General features: G+C 43.4%; 1 protein-coding gene across 1 annotated transcript in view; it reads right to left on the reverse strand.

Annotated features, from left to right (window-relative positions):
* The window catches only part of LOC126471212 (succinyl-CoA:3-ketoacid coenzyme A transferase 1, mitochondrial), a 102,781-nt gene that overhangs the window by 4,444 nt on the left and 85,600 nt on the right, over positions 1 to 12,737 (reverse strand). Inside the window, exon 10 of the mRNA XM_050099328.1 lies at positions 10,676 to 10,866. Within this exon, the coding sequence (XP_049955285.1) occupies positions 10,708 to 10,866 (159 nt within the window). The 3' untranslated portion in view covers positions 10,676 to 10,707. The remainder of the gene's footprint in view (positions 1 to 10,675; positions 10,867 to 12,737) is intronic.

Below are 12,737 nucleotides of genomic sequence, written 5' to 3' on the forward strand. Positions count from 1 at the left end.
CTTACACTGAAGTGCCAAAGAAACTGGTATAGGCATGTGTATTCAAATACAGGGATACGTCAAAAGGCAGAATATGGTGCTGCGATCAGCAATGCCTATATAAGACAACAAGGGCAGTTGTTAGACAGGTTGGTGCTGTGACAATGGCAGGTTATCAAGATTTAAATGAGTTTGAACATGGTGTTACAGTTGTCGCACGAGCAATGGGACACATCATCTCCGAGGTTGCGATGAAGTGGGGATTTTCCCATATGACCATTTCACGGGTGTACTGTGAGTATCAGGAATCTGGTAAAACATCAAATCTCCGACATCACTGTGGCCGGAAAAAGATCCTGCAAGAACGGGACCAATGACAACTGAAGAGAATTGTTCAACGTGACATACATGCAACCCTTCCGCAAATTTCAATTCTGGGCCATCATCAAGTGTCATTGTGCGAACCATTCAACAAAACATCATTGATATGGGCTTTCTGCGTCGAAGGCCCACTCGTGTACCCTGGATGACTGCACGACATGGAGCTTTACCCCTCACCTAGGCCTGTCAACACTGACATTGGAATATTGATGAGTGGAAACTCGTTGCCTGGTTGGAAAAGTCTCGTTTCAAATTGTATCGAGTGGATGGACGTGTACAGGTGTCGAGACAGCCTCATGAATCCATGGACCCTGCATGTCAGCAGGGGACTGTTCAAGCTTGTGGAGGCTCTCTAATGGTATGGGGCAAGTGCAATTGGAGTGATACATCTAGATACGACTGACAGGTGGCATGTGTGTAAGCATCCTGTCTGATCACCTGCATCCATTCACGTCCACTGTGCATTCCGACAGACTTGGGCAATTCCAGCAGGGCAATGCATCACCCCAAACGTCCAGAATTCCTAGAGTGGCTCCAAGAACACTCTTCTGAGTTTAAACACTTATGCTGGCCACCCAAACTCCCCACACATGAGCATTACTGAGAATATCTGGGATGTCTTGCAACGTGCTGTTCAGAAGAGATCTCCACCCTGTCTTACTCTTACTGATTTATGGACAGCCCAACAGGATTCATGGTGTCAATTCCCCCGAGCACTACTTCAGACATTACTCAAGTCCATGCCACACGTGTTGCAGCATTTCTCTGAGATCTGTTATACCAACGGAAATATGTTTGCACGACTTTTGTGTCCTGTGTTGTGTTGTGGTTCGCCGATAAAAGATAAAAGCAAACTGAACAGGCACCATATTGATTTACAAATTCGTAGAGTGCCATGTTTGGCGCCTTTTGTGTTTGTACTTGTTTACTAGAAAAATATGGAGTTTAATTGATGCATCACATTAATGATCTTTCCAAACTCCATAGTTTTCAGTATGATTGGATTTTGAAAAAAGTCACCGAATAAAACTATTATCTCTATTCCAAACTAAAAACTTCCTTCATTACCACAAAAAGGAATGTTTCGTGATGAAACCAGCAAACTGCTGAAAAACATAATGCGACAGATACTTCAGGCGGACATGAAGGAAAAACCTGAAACATTGAATTGCACCTTCATAGTAAGCTAGCAACTCTTATGGCCCAAGATCCACGGAAGTCTGTTTTCACAGCCCTAGCAACCGTGGGATGATAATGATGAACTCTACTTATGCCAATATGGCAAACATGCCATTAAGTGTACCTAGAATGGTGGATCTCAGTCATTTAGATGTTATAAACAGATATCTATTCCTTTGTAATTAAGTAATTTAGTGCAAAAGCATCTTTCCCCGCCAGCAGGAAATATGGAAGTAATGAGCTGTCTCATACTTTGAAGGAAAAATAGAGAAAACAGGTGTCTGGTTCCACATAATAGTAAAGTGCTGATTTATTAACAGGATTGTGTTTCAGAAGAGAACTTTCAAGTTATGACAATGCTTTCTTTTGAAGAACTTTTCCACAGTGTGTCGTTGCATAGACATTTTTCCTTCAATTTATTGGATTTGAAGGGTTTAACATAAATGGTTTCTTTTTTCCAGAAATTTCAATAAATGTGATCTGTGTTGTCAATAAAACTGATAAACTCATTTTCATTTCAGCATAACACAAAAACAGCTAAATGAGAGAAAAACAACGAACATACAGTACTTCAAAAATAAGAAGTCAAAAACGAATACAAGAATTGGCAAGAGACACCAAAATCAGTAAATAACAACTACTATACCGGAAAAAAACCATTGAAACTGGCTGTAAAATAAACAATTCTTTTGCTGTCTTTTTAAAATTTTGAACATGGTTGGAGCAGCAAATGTAGGATGAAATCCTTCTGTTGAAATAGTAAACAGCCAACCAGTTGCAAAATGGAAGGTTTATTAAAACCCCTGTACCATGGTTTCAGTGTTTATAAAAATGTCTTCTTCAGAAGGAAATACTGACAACTGGCTTACACGTTGTGACAGAGGTGCGTTGACAGGCATCTTTCAGCTATATTTTAACATACGTTTACCACAACATGCAATTCAGTTGTCAGTATTTCCTCCTGAAGACTATGGTTTTCGAAACACTGAAACCATGGTAAAGGCGTTTTAATAAACCTTCCATTCTGCAACTGATTGGTTGTCTACTGTTTCTACAAATAAAATACTTACAATCTGCAAGTCCACGATTACCTGTAATTTTGCAGCACAGGTAATTTTGATTTTCTGTGCAAAAATGACCAGGGTCTGTAATATGTTTCCCAGCTCTCCTCTGAACCTAAGTTCTTGGAATTTCAACAGTAAACCTCTCCATGATATACAATGTCTCTCTTGTAGCATGTCACCTACAGTTTAATGAGCATCTCTCATGTTTCTGTGCTTACTAAATGATCCCATGATAAAATTTGCCTTTTTGTTTTATCTTCTCTAATGTGCAATACTCTAACATCAGTCATAGAACTGTTCTGTAAGCCACTTCTTTCACTCATGACTTACATTTCCTGAAGTTTCTTTCAACGAATCTCAGCTCGGTATCTTCTTTTCCTGCAATGAGTTTTATGTGTTCATTTACACTTCAGGTTACTCTGCATGATTACTTCTAAATATTTTGAAGTTGCTACTGTTTCCAGCGGTTTATCGCCAACAGCGTAATTGGACAGTAAGGGATTTCTTCCCCTACTTGTATTGTTTGGTTGATTTAAAAGGGGAGGGGAGAGGGGGGGGGGGGAAAGGGACCAAACTGCGAGGTCATCAATCCCTCGTTCCCGGTAAAATAATTACACAACGGAAAGAAGAAAAGAAAGGAAATGTACAGCACAATAACAGGAGAACCAGCCACTCTGTGACACATTAAAACATCCACCCTAAAAGCATTAAAGTCGACAACACAAAGCGACAAAGGACATGCGCTAAAACTTATATGGAATGATAAAATCCACCATCACGTATAAAACGTAAAACGAAATTAGCCAATGAGGCCTTGTCAGGCAACGAGTCTGGTAACTGAAGAGTGCGTCGCAGGGCAGCCAAAGAACGACATCTCACCAAGACAAGGGCCACTGTCAGCTGGGTGCAGAACTGACACTGAGGTGGGTCATCGCGGCGCAGGAGGTAGCCATGTGTCACCCAAGCATGGCCAATGCGAAGCTGGCAGAGAACCACAGGGTCCCTGCGAGAGGCCCGCATGGAGGACTGCCACACATTCATAATCTCCTTAATGGCACGCAGTTTGTTGTGCATGCTGAGGTTATGCCATTTCGTCTCCCAAAGCCGCAAAACCTTGCGGCCTAGTACTGAATGCAGGTCAGTTGCAGAGAAGCCGATCTCCACAAGTGGTTTTGGCATAGCCTGTTTGGCCAGCCTGTCAGCAAGTTTGTTGCCTGGGATTCCGACTTGACCTGGGGTCCAGACAAACAACACTGAATGACCAGACCATTTCAGGGCATATATGGACTCCTGGATGGTTGCTACCAAAGGATGACGAGGTAGCACTGGTCGATAGCTTTTAGACTGCTCAAGGAGTCAGTACACAGAAGAAACGACTCCCCAGGGGATGAACAGATATGCTCAAGAGCACGAGATATAGCCACCAGCTCGGCAGTGAAAACACTGCAGCCATCGGGCAAGGAATGCTGTCCAATATGTCCTCCATGGACATATGTGAAGCAGACGTGACCATCAGCCATCGAGCAGTCCATGTAAACCACTTCGTGGCTCGGTACACGTCAAGAATCAAGAGGAAATGGCAGCGGAGAGCCACGGGCTTAACTGAGTCCTTAGGACCATGTAAAAGGTCCAGACGAAGGCATGGCCTAGGTGTACATCATGGAGGTGTACGTGAATGGACCTCAAGTATAGGTGGTAAAGGCAGGGACTCCAGTTCTGAAAGAAGGGATTGCACGCGAACTGCAATTGGAAGCCCTGAGCTGGGCTGCTAATGCAGGAGATGAACCGCTGTGGGTGGGAAAAGGAGACTGTGATTCGGATGTGCAGGACAACTACGAACTTACGCAACATAACTGGCCAGCAGTTGTGCACGCCTAACCCGCAATGGAGGGACTCCAGCCTCCACAAGGACGCTGGTCCCAGGACTCATCCTAAAAGGTCCTGTCACTTGGCGAACGCCACAGTGAAGCACTGTGTCGAATACATGCAATGATGAGGGTGCCACTGAACCATAAACCAGACTCCCATAGTCAAAGCGGGATTGAACAAGGGCTCTGTAGAGCTGCAGCAGTGTAGAGCGACCTGCACCCCAGTTGGTGTTGTTCAGACAGGAGAAGGCATTGAGATGCTGCCAGCACTTCCGCTTAAGCTGACGAAGATGAAGAGGCCTAAGAATCGATATGTCTCCACTACAGCAAGTGGATCGTCATTAAGGTAAACTTCTGGTTCTGGATGAACTGTATGGTGCCGACAGAAGTGCATAACAAATGACTTTGCGGTCGAAAACTGGAAACTGTGGGCTAGAGCCCATGACTGCGCCTTATGGATGGCTCCCGTAGGTGCCGCTCAGCAATATCAATACTGGTGGAGTAGTACGAAATGCAGAAGTTGTCTGCATACAGAGAGGGTAAGACAGACTGCCCTACAACTGCTGCTAGACCGTTAATGGCCACTAAAAATAGTGATACACTCAATACAGAGCCCTGCGGGACCCCATTCTCCTGGATATGCGGTAACTATGGGAGGCACCAACTTGGACATAGAAAGTATGGAGTATGCTGAATAAAAATCGGGAGTGGCCATCGGAGATCCCACCCATATAATGTGGCAAGGATATGATGTTGCCAGGTGGTGTCATACACTTTTCGTAAATCAAAAAAGATGGCAACCAGGTGTTGGCATCTGGAAAAGGCTGTTTGGATGGCAGACTTGAGAGACCCAAGATTATCAGTGGTAGAGTGACCCTGCGGACCTGCCCTTACATGGAGCCAGTAGGCCATGTGACTCCAGCGGCTTACAAACAACATTGGTGAGGCTGATGGGCCGATAGCTATCCACATCAAGAGGGTTTTTACTGGGTTCGAGCATGGGAATGATGGTGCTCCCCTGCCATAGTGATGGAAAGACGCCATCGCACCAGATCTGGTTGAAGATGATGAGGAGATGTCGCTTGTAGTCAGATGAGAGATGTTTAATAATCTGACTGTGGATCCGATCTGGCCCAGGAGCTGTGTCGGTGCAATGTGCAAGTGCACTGAGGAGCTCCCACTCTGTAAATGGGGCATTATAGGATTCACTGTGGCATGTAGTGAATGAGAGGATTTTTCCCTTCCAGCCGACGTCTGAGGGTGAGAAAGGCTGGGGGGTAATTCTCTGACACACAGGCTCGAGCATAGTGCTCAGCAAAGTGCTCAGGAATCACATTTGTGTCAGTAGATAACATGCCATTTATATTAACACCATGAACACCTGGTGGGGTCTGGTACCTGAAAAGAGATTTGATCTTTGCCGAGACTTGCGAAGGTGACATATGGCACCCAATGGTTGAGACATATCTCTCCCAACTGTCCTGCTTCCATCGTTTTATAAGTTGGCGAATACGGGCATGGTGCCGCTTATGCCGCTGTACAGCTTGCCGACACTCCTTAATTGCTTCAACGACTTCCAGTGACCACCAAGGGACTGCCTTCCGCTGGGGCACCCTAAAGAGCGAGGGATCACATTTTCTGCCACATAAACTAACCATCACATCGATGTTAAAGTGTGAGGGAGTTTCAACAGTAACATCAGAGGTGAAAGTTTCCCAGTCTGCCTTGATTAAAGCCCATCTGGGCAGGCATCCATGGGCCTGATGCCGGGGCACCGACAGGAAGATGGGGCAATGGTCACTACCACACAGGTCGTCACATGCTATCCAGTGGATAGATGGGAGAAGTCCTGGGCTGCAAATTGATAAATCAATGGCCGAGTAACTACCATGAGCCACACTGAAATGTGTGGCGGCCCCAGTATTTAAGAGGCAGAGGTCAAACTGAGATAGTATAGTTTTGGCATCTCTGCCTTGGCCGGTAAGCACGGTGTTACCCCACAAGGGGTTATGGGCGTTAAATCTCCCAAAAGTAGGAAAGGCTTAGGGAGTTGATCAATCAGTGCAGTTAATACATTCAGGGATACTGCACCATCTGGAGGAAGATATACATTGCAGACAGTAATTTCCTGTGTCGTCCTTATTCTGACAGCCACAGCTTCAAAACGGGTTTGAAGGGGCACAGTTTCACTACAGACTGAGTTTAGGACATACACACAAACTCCACCCGACACTCAATTATAATCACTACGGTTCCTGTAGTATCTCTTATAGCCGCGGAGGGCAGGGGTCCGCATTGCCATGGAGTGCAATGCAGAAAGCAGGTGTAAAACTTAACAGTTGCTGTAGCTCAGCCAGGCAGTGAAAAAAACTGCCAGAATCTTCACCTCATCCACAGACGCACAGCTTGTAGATAGTGGTGGTGTGAGTGCAACTGCCATTCCCTTGGTCTTGGGAACCTTCCTTTTGATGTCTCTCGTTGCTCCTTATGTTTCCCTGGCTGGGAGGACTTCACTGATTCAGTCTCCAGGACTGAGGATGAGCATGAAGCCCTGTGACAAGCTACTTTTGGGCTCTTCAGCCACTGGTAAGTGTCATCTTTCCCACTAGCAGAAACCTGGGAAGGGAGTGACCCAAAGGACTCCTTTCTAGTGAGAGGAGTCAAAGAAGCCTTATGCTTCTCTGGCACAGAAGTGGGGACTTAAATCCTCAATGGTTGGGGGGATGTTGCTCCCGTCCCGAAGTAATTGGTGCGGGAGCAACAGGGAGGGAAGTGCCCCCCACCGTCACAGGGGCAGGTGTAGTCTCCCAGTTCTGAGAGGCAACAGGAATGCGAGGAACTGATGGGGCGCCAACTGTTCTCGTAGTGGTGGCGTAAGAGATGGTTATAGCCACAGGATGTAGGCCCTCAAATTTCCTCTTAGCCTCAGTGTAGATCAGTCACTCCAGGGTCTTATATTCCATGATTTTCCTCCTTTCTGTAAAATCCTGCAGTCTGGCGAGCAAGGTGAAAGATGCTTTCTGCAGTTGACACAGATGGGAGGTGGGGTACATGGAGTATTGAGATGTGATGGACGTCCACAATCTCGATATGTGACACTGGAAGTACAGCAAGAAGACATATGGCCATAGTTCCAGCACTTAAAGTACCACATTGGGGGAGGGATACATGGCTTGACATCACAGCATGTGTTAGACCATCACCTTGACCTTCTCGGGCAATGTGTCACCCTTGAAGGCCAAGATGAAGGCACCAGTGGCAATCTGATTAGCCCTCGGACCCTGATGGACGCACCAGACGAAATGAACACCTTGCCGCTCTAAATTGGCATGCAGCTCATTGTCAGGCTGCAAAAGAAGGTCCCTGTGGAATATAATACCCTGGACTATACTTAAGCTCTTATGGGGTGTGATGGCAACAGAAATATCCCCAAACTTGTCACAAGTGAGTAATGCCCGTGACTGAGCAGAGGATGCTGCTTTTATCAAGACTGACCCAGAGCACATTTTGGACAAGCCCTCCACCTCCCCAAACTTGTCCTCCAAATGCTCCACAAAAAACTGAGGCTTCATGGACATGAAAGATTCCCCATAAACTCTCGTAAATACGAGGTACTGGGGTGAATAAGCTTCACTGCCTTCCTTAGCCTGGCGTTCCTACCGTAGTGTGGCCAGGGAGGGGAACGATTTGGGGTCATATTTCTTAGCACTGAAGTTGGACTTTGCCCACTTAGAGACTGCTGGTGGTGGACCACCAGCAAGAGATGACATACTATGCTTCATGGTGTGTCATCTGCCATGATGCCACCCACTCCGACCAGGGGCCCTCTGCACGGGTGCCACCCAGCCTCAGCAAGGGCCACCTGGCAGGATGACCATTGCCGGGAGTCCCGATGCCCCAAGGAGATGGGCATCTGCTCCATAGCATATGTGGGGAGTTAATGGCACAGGCATCAGCAGAACAATCCCTGTGTTGTCAGGGGGCTACAATCAACAGGGTACATGGCGGTCTCACCACAACGGACTGGCTACTGTGCTGAATATGAGGTGCTAAGAAGTCCATGGTACATTGTTGGTGCAGAAAGAGATACTGCATAGTGCATGGTGGAAAACGCACCCAGGAAGATGTCCTCACGCAAGAGATGGAGAATGAGCATGACCGCAATGCGACGACAAGAAAGTGGGCTGAAGATTATGCACGATGGACACGATACACTATGTAAGGCGCCCTTCCCCAATTGGCTCACTTTTCGGGAAAATTTAGAAAGATGGAGGTGTAACCCGACAGGGGTCCATCACATAAAGGTCGAAACGTGTGCGACTCCTTTTAGTCACCTCTTACAACAAGTAGGAATACCTTGGGCTTAATCTAACCCTGGACTTGCAGGGGGACCCTATTTGTGTGCAATATATTAAATTTATTTGCTATTTTGAGAGTCAACTGCTGGTCCTTGCACCAATCATTGATTCCCCACAGGTCTTTTGATTATGTTCCATTAAGAACATGTTTAATTCTGTCTGCTAGTAAGTCCAGAGTCCGGTCACAAATGATGGGGGTGGTGGGAGAAAATGCTAATGCACAAGAGCCTATGGTGTGTCATTGCATGTTACACATTTGGTTAAATTTAGTGACAAGAAAATTAATACAATATGACTTCGCAATTTATACAGCAGACAATGCATTCGAAAATGTGACAATCGACTGTGTGTTCAAACTAATCCTTGCTAAATTGTGGGTTTGTTCTTTCTTCCACTGGCACCTTAAAATCTGATCTAATACACAGAAAGCTTTTATTTTTTCTGTAGATGTTACTGTGGAACTGTATCAATTGCCTTCCAAAAGTTAAGAAACACAGCATCGATATATGAACCCTTATATACAGCACTCTGGATTTTGGGAATGAACAGAGTGAGCTGTGTTTAGCAAGATCTCTTTCCTCATTATTCCCCCCTCTTCCCCCCCCCCCCACCCCCACCCCATCCATAGTTTATGAACTGTCTGTCCAGTCATTGACGTTTCTGTTCTTCTTTAGTCTTGCGAATTGTCATACCATACACTGGTTACATATCACCAGTCATGTGGTAAGAACATATTACCATCACAAGTAAACGTGATAAAGTGAGAGCAGTCACACAGACTTATCACAGAAATTAAAAACAACAAATAGACGGGTGTGAACTGTTTTACAATAAAGGAATTCAAGAGTCAAAACTTCCAAAATTGAACGCAGGAGTCCTAACATGTGGTACTTGTGTAGAACAAATAGGAGGTACATATGCCTGGAGTTCCCTTTGTTACACTTCGTAGTTGTTAACGGACGTTACACCGTGACACAGACACAAATCTGAATACAGATAACAGACACATCTATGTCTGGACAGATAGTTCCCAATTTTGTGAAAAAAGAATATAACAGGACAGGACACAGGTTTGAACACGGATCTTCTCCTTCACAGCCCAATACCATAACCAAGACAGCGCTAATTCAACTAAGATCGATGCTGCTCATCTTTAACTTGAACGTTTCAGTATTTCTAATTTAATTATTTTTTCGTAGTTCAGTACACCTTCTTTCTGTTTTCATGCTTAATATGCGGTCAGTTTTTGATGGACTATCTGCAGAGACATCTCATCACTAAATCTGAGGGGGGTGCAATGGGGACTGTGTCTTGTATGTGGTTTGCCAGCGCTCCCAGGCTGTAAATGGTGGTCGGCTACAGATTTAGCACAAAGCAGCCTTCACAAAGAGAACCTACAAAAAATGTCTTCATTTTTCTACTCTGACACATGGTAGCTTCAGAATTTATTCTTTACGAGCTCTGACAATAAATGTTTACCTATACCACTATTAGTCATTTGTCGGATAGGTTCCATTCTCTCCCAGATATACCTTCAGTGTTGTGAACTTTTTGCTCATTGTACTTACGTTCATCTCTGAATGAAATTTTTAATGTTTAGGACTTTCGACCTTTTCACGTATTTTGTGTCCCTGTTCTGCAATGAACCTATAAATATTTCACAGAAGCAAAAAATAAAAAATGTAGACATACGGATAATTTCTCATTGATATTCCAACTGATGAAACATAACTTCAGACAACAGCTCCAGCAAGAAATAAACAAACAAACAACACATTCTAGTGATGTAAAAACAAAGGAATAACAATCATCTATTAGGAAAAACAAATTACAGCAGTCATTATACCTGTTTTTACGCGAGGCATGTGATAAGAGGTGTCATTCATCTTCAACATTTACTTTCACTCTGCCCATTGGTTTCAGATCTGATGATACTTCAAAATTGCATCCTGTGGCCTGTATTATGTCTGGCACAGTTGTATCTTCTGCAATTTCAACCAGTGTCAAACCATCTTCTGCATCAACCTCAAAAACACCCTATAACAGATTTTTGATGAACTACAACATTTCATAAAACACATGAAATATATACACCTAGGGAAAAAATTCTTTGTTATTAACAAAACCCAACAGATAAATTTTACTTATAATGGATACTTAAATTTCACTAAGTGGACAAATAATACTAAAAAAACCTAAGTGGCCTATCCAGTAGCACCTTCCAGCTTTTGAATGTGGGTTATCTTCCAAATTTTACATACTTATGGACAAAAATCATTTAGTCAAATTGCAAATTCACCAGATGGTGAAAAATATCTAATGACTGAAAACAAAACTGCTTCCATTGCTACATGCATGGTAAAAATTCCATATAATTATATAACCCGTTTCTGTTAACACTGACTGGTGGCAGAATTTTGGTTGGGTTCTTTGGGGAAGGAGACCAGACAGCGAGGTCATCGGTCTGATCAGATTAGGGAACGACGGGGAAGGAAGTCGGCCGTGCCCTTTCAAAGGAACCATCCCGGCATTTGCCTGGAGCGATTTAGGGAAATCACGGAAAACCTTAATCAGGATGGCCGGACGCGGGATTGAACCGTCGTCCTCCCGAATGCGAGTGCTGAATTTTGGTATTTTTTTTATTTTGGCCATGACTTTCTTCCTTAATATTATTTTAGAAAATTGAAAGCTAATATATCTGATCATTCATGAAATTGTAAAAAATTGGTTTTAACCTGATAAATATGGTGTGATCAAATATGATGCACATGGCTCATTTTAAACTTAAGATGCAGCTAGAAGCTTTATATGGCCCTATGCATCACTCGTGACACACACTCGTATCTGATAAAGATATTATTGCAAATAAAAGCTCCATTTACCTGTTATATAATTGCTTCAATTAACAAAATAAAAAACTTACATTTTTAGACATTTGTACATTGCAAAAAAAAAAACAGTCCATGCACATCAAACTCAGAGGGTAAATCTGAAATTTCAATGACACTGCTTGCTATGTTTGATAGCATGCTTTCAACAATCTGCTTCTGGTAACAGTTGTTACGTCGTCGTCTCACTGCAGTTCCAACCAGTTTGTGAGTACCATTCACTGGTGTCTCCTTAACATTGTCAATCCCAAGCAACTAATTTGCAAGAGCCTCATGGAAAGCAATGACACCCATTTTTGCATTGTAATTTGAACATATAAAGTATGAGCATTTATAAGAGTAGTATTGAAAAGTAATTCAAAGGGCACTTTGAAGAACCACTTAATTGACTTCCATAGATTTTCTTTTGATCTGAAAATCATTGAAGGATCTGGGTGTATTGTAATCCACAATTGTATTTAGTTTTTTCACTTCATCTCTCCTTGTTTTCACTGTCACAAGCTAAGGTTTGTGTTTGGTTGTCAAAAAAATGATGTCCCTCTTGTCATGCCATTTTCTAACAATCACCTTTGTGTTGCTTTCCACAACCACCATTCCCCCGTCTTCAATATTTTTATGATAATAGTTTTGGATTTCCCCTTCTTTTTTCATGGAGAGTCCCTACCAGATGAGCTTTTTTTTCTAGCAGTATGTGCACCAAGTTAATAGAAGTTTAGAAATTATCCACAAAGAGTGTCCTTCCAGAATTCAAAAGTGATTCTAATAACTACATGACAATTGTTATGTCTATAGCATTAGTGTCTTTTCCACAATACACTTTAACATTCATAGTATATCCACTTACAGCACACACTTCATATCATTTCATCCTGTATTTAAAATGTTTTCCAGAAATGTACTGATTAATGTGTAAACTTTCACCAAATGGAACCATTGTTTCATTGGTATGAACAGTTTAACCTGGAATGAAAGCTTCCTGGAATTTTGTGTTCAGACAGTTCACAATCTTCCTAATTTTCA

The sequence above is a fragment of the Schistocerca serialis genome, chromosome 3, assembly GCF_023864345.2.
Source record: "Schistocerca serialis cubense isolate TAMUIC-IGC-003099 chromosome 3, iqSchSeri2.2, whole genome shotgun sequence".
Lineage (NCBI taxonomy): Eukaryota > Metazoa > Arthropoda > Insecta > Orthoptera > Acrididae > Schistocerca > Schistocerca serialis.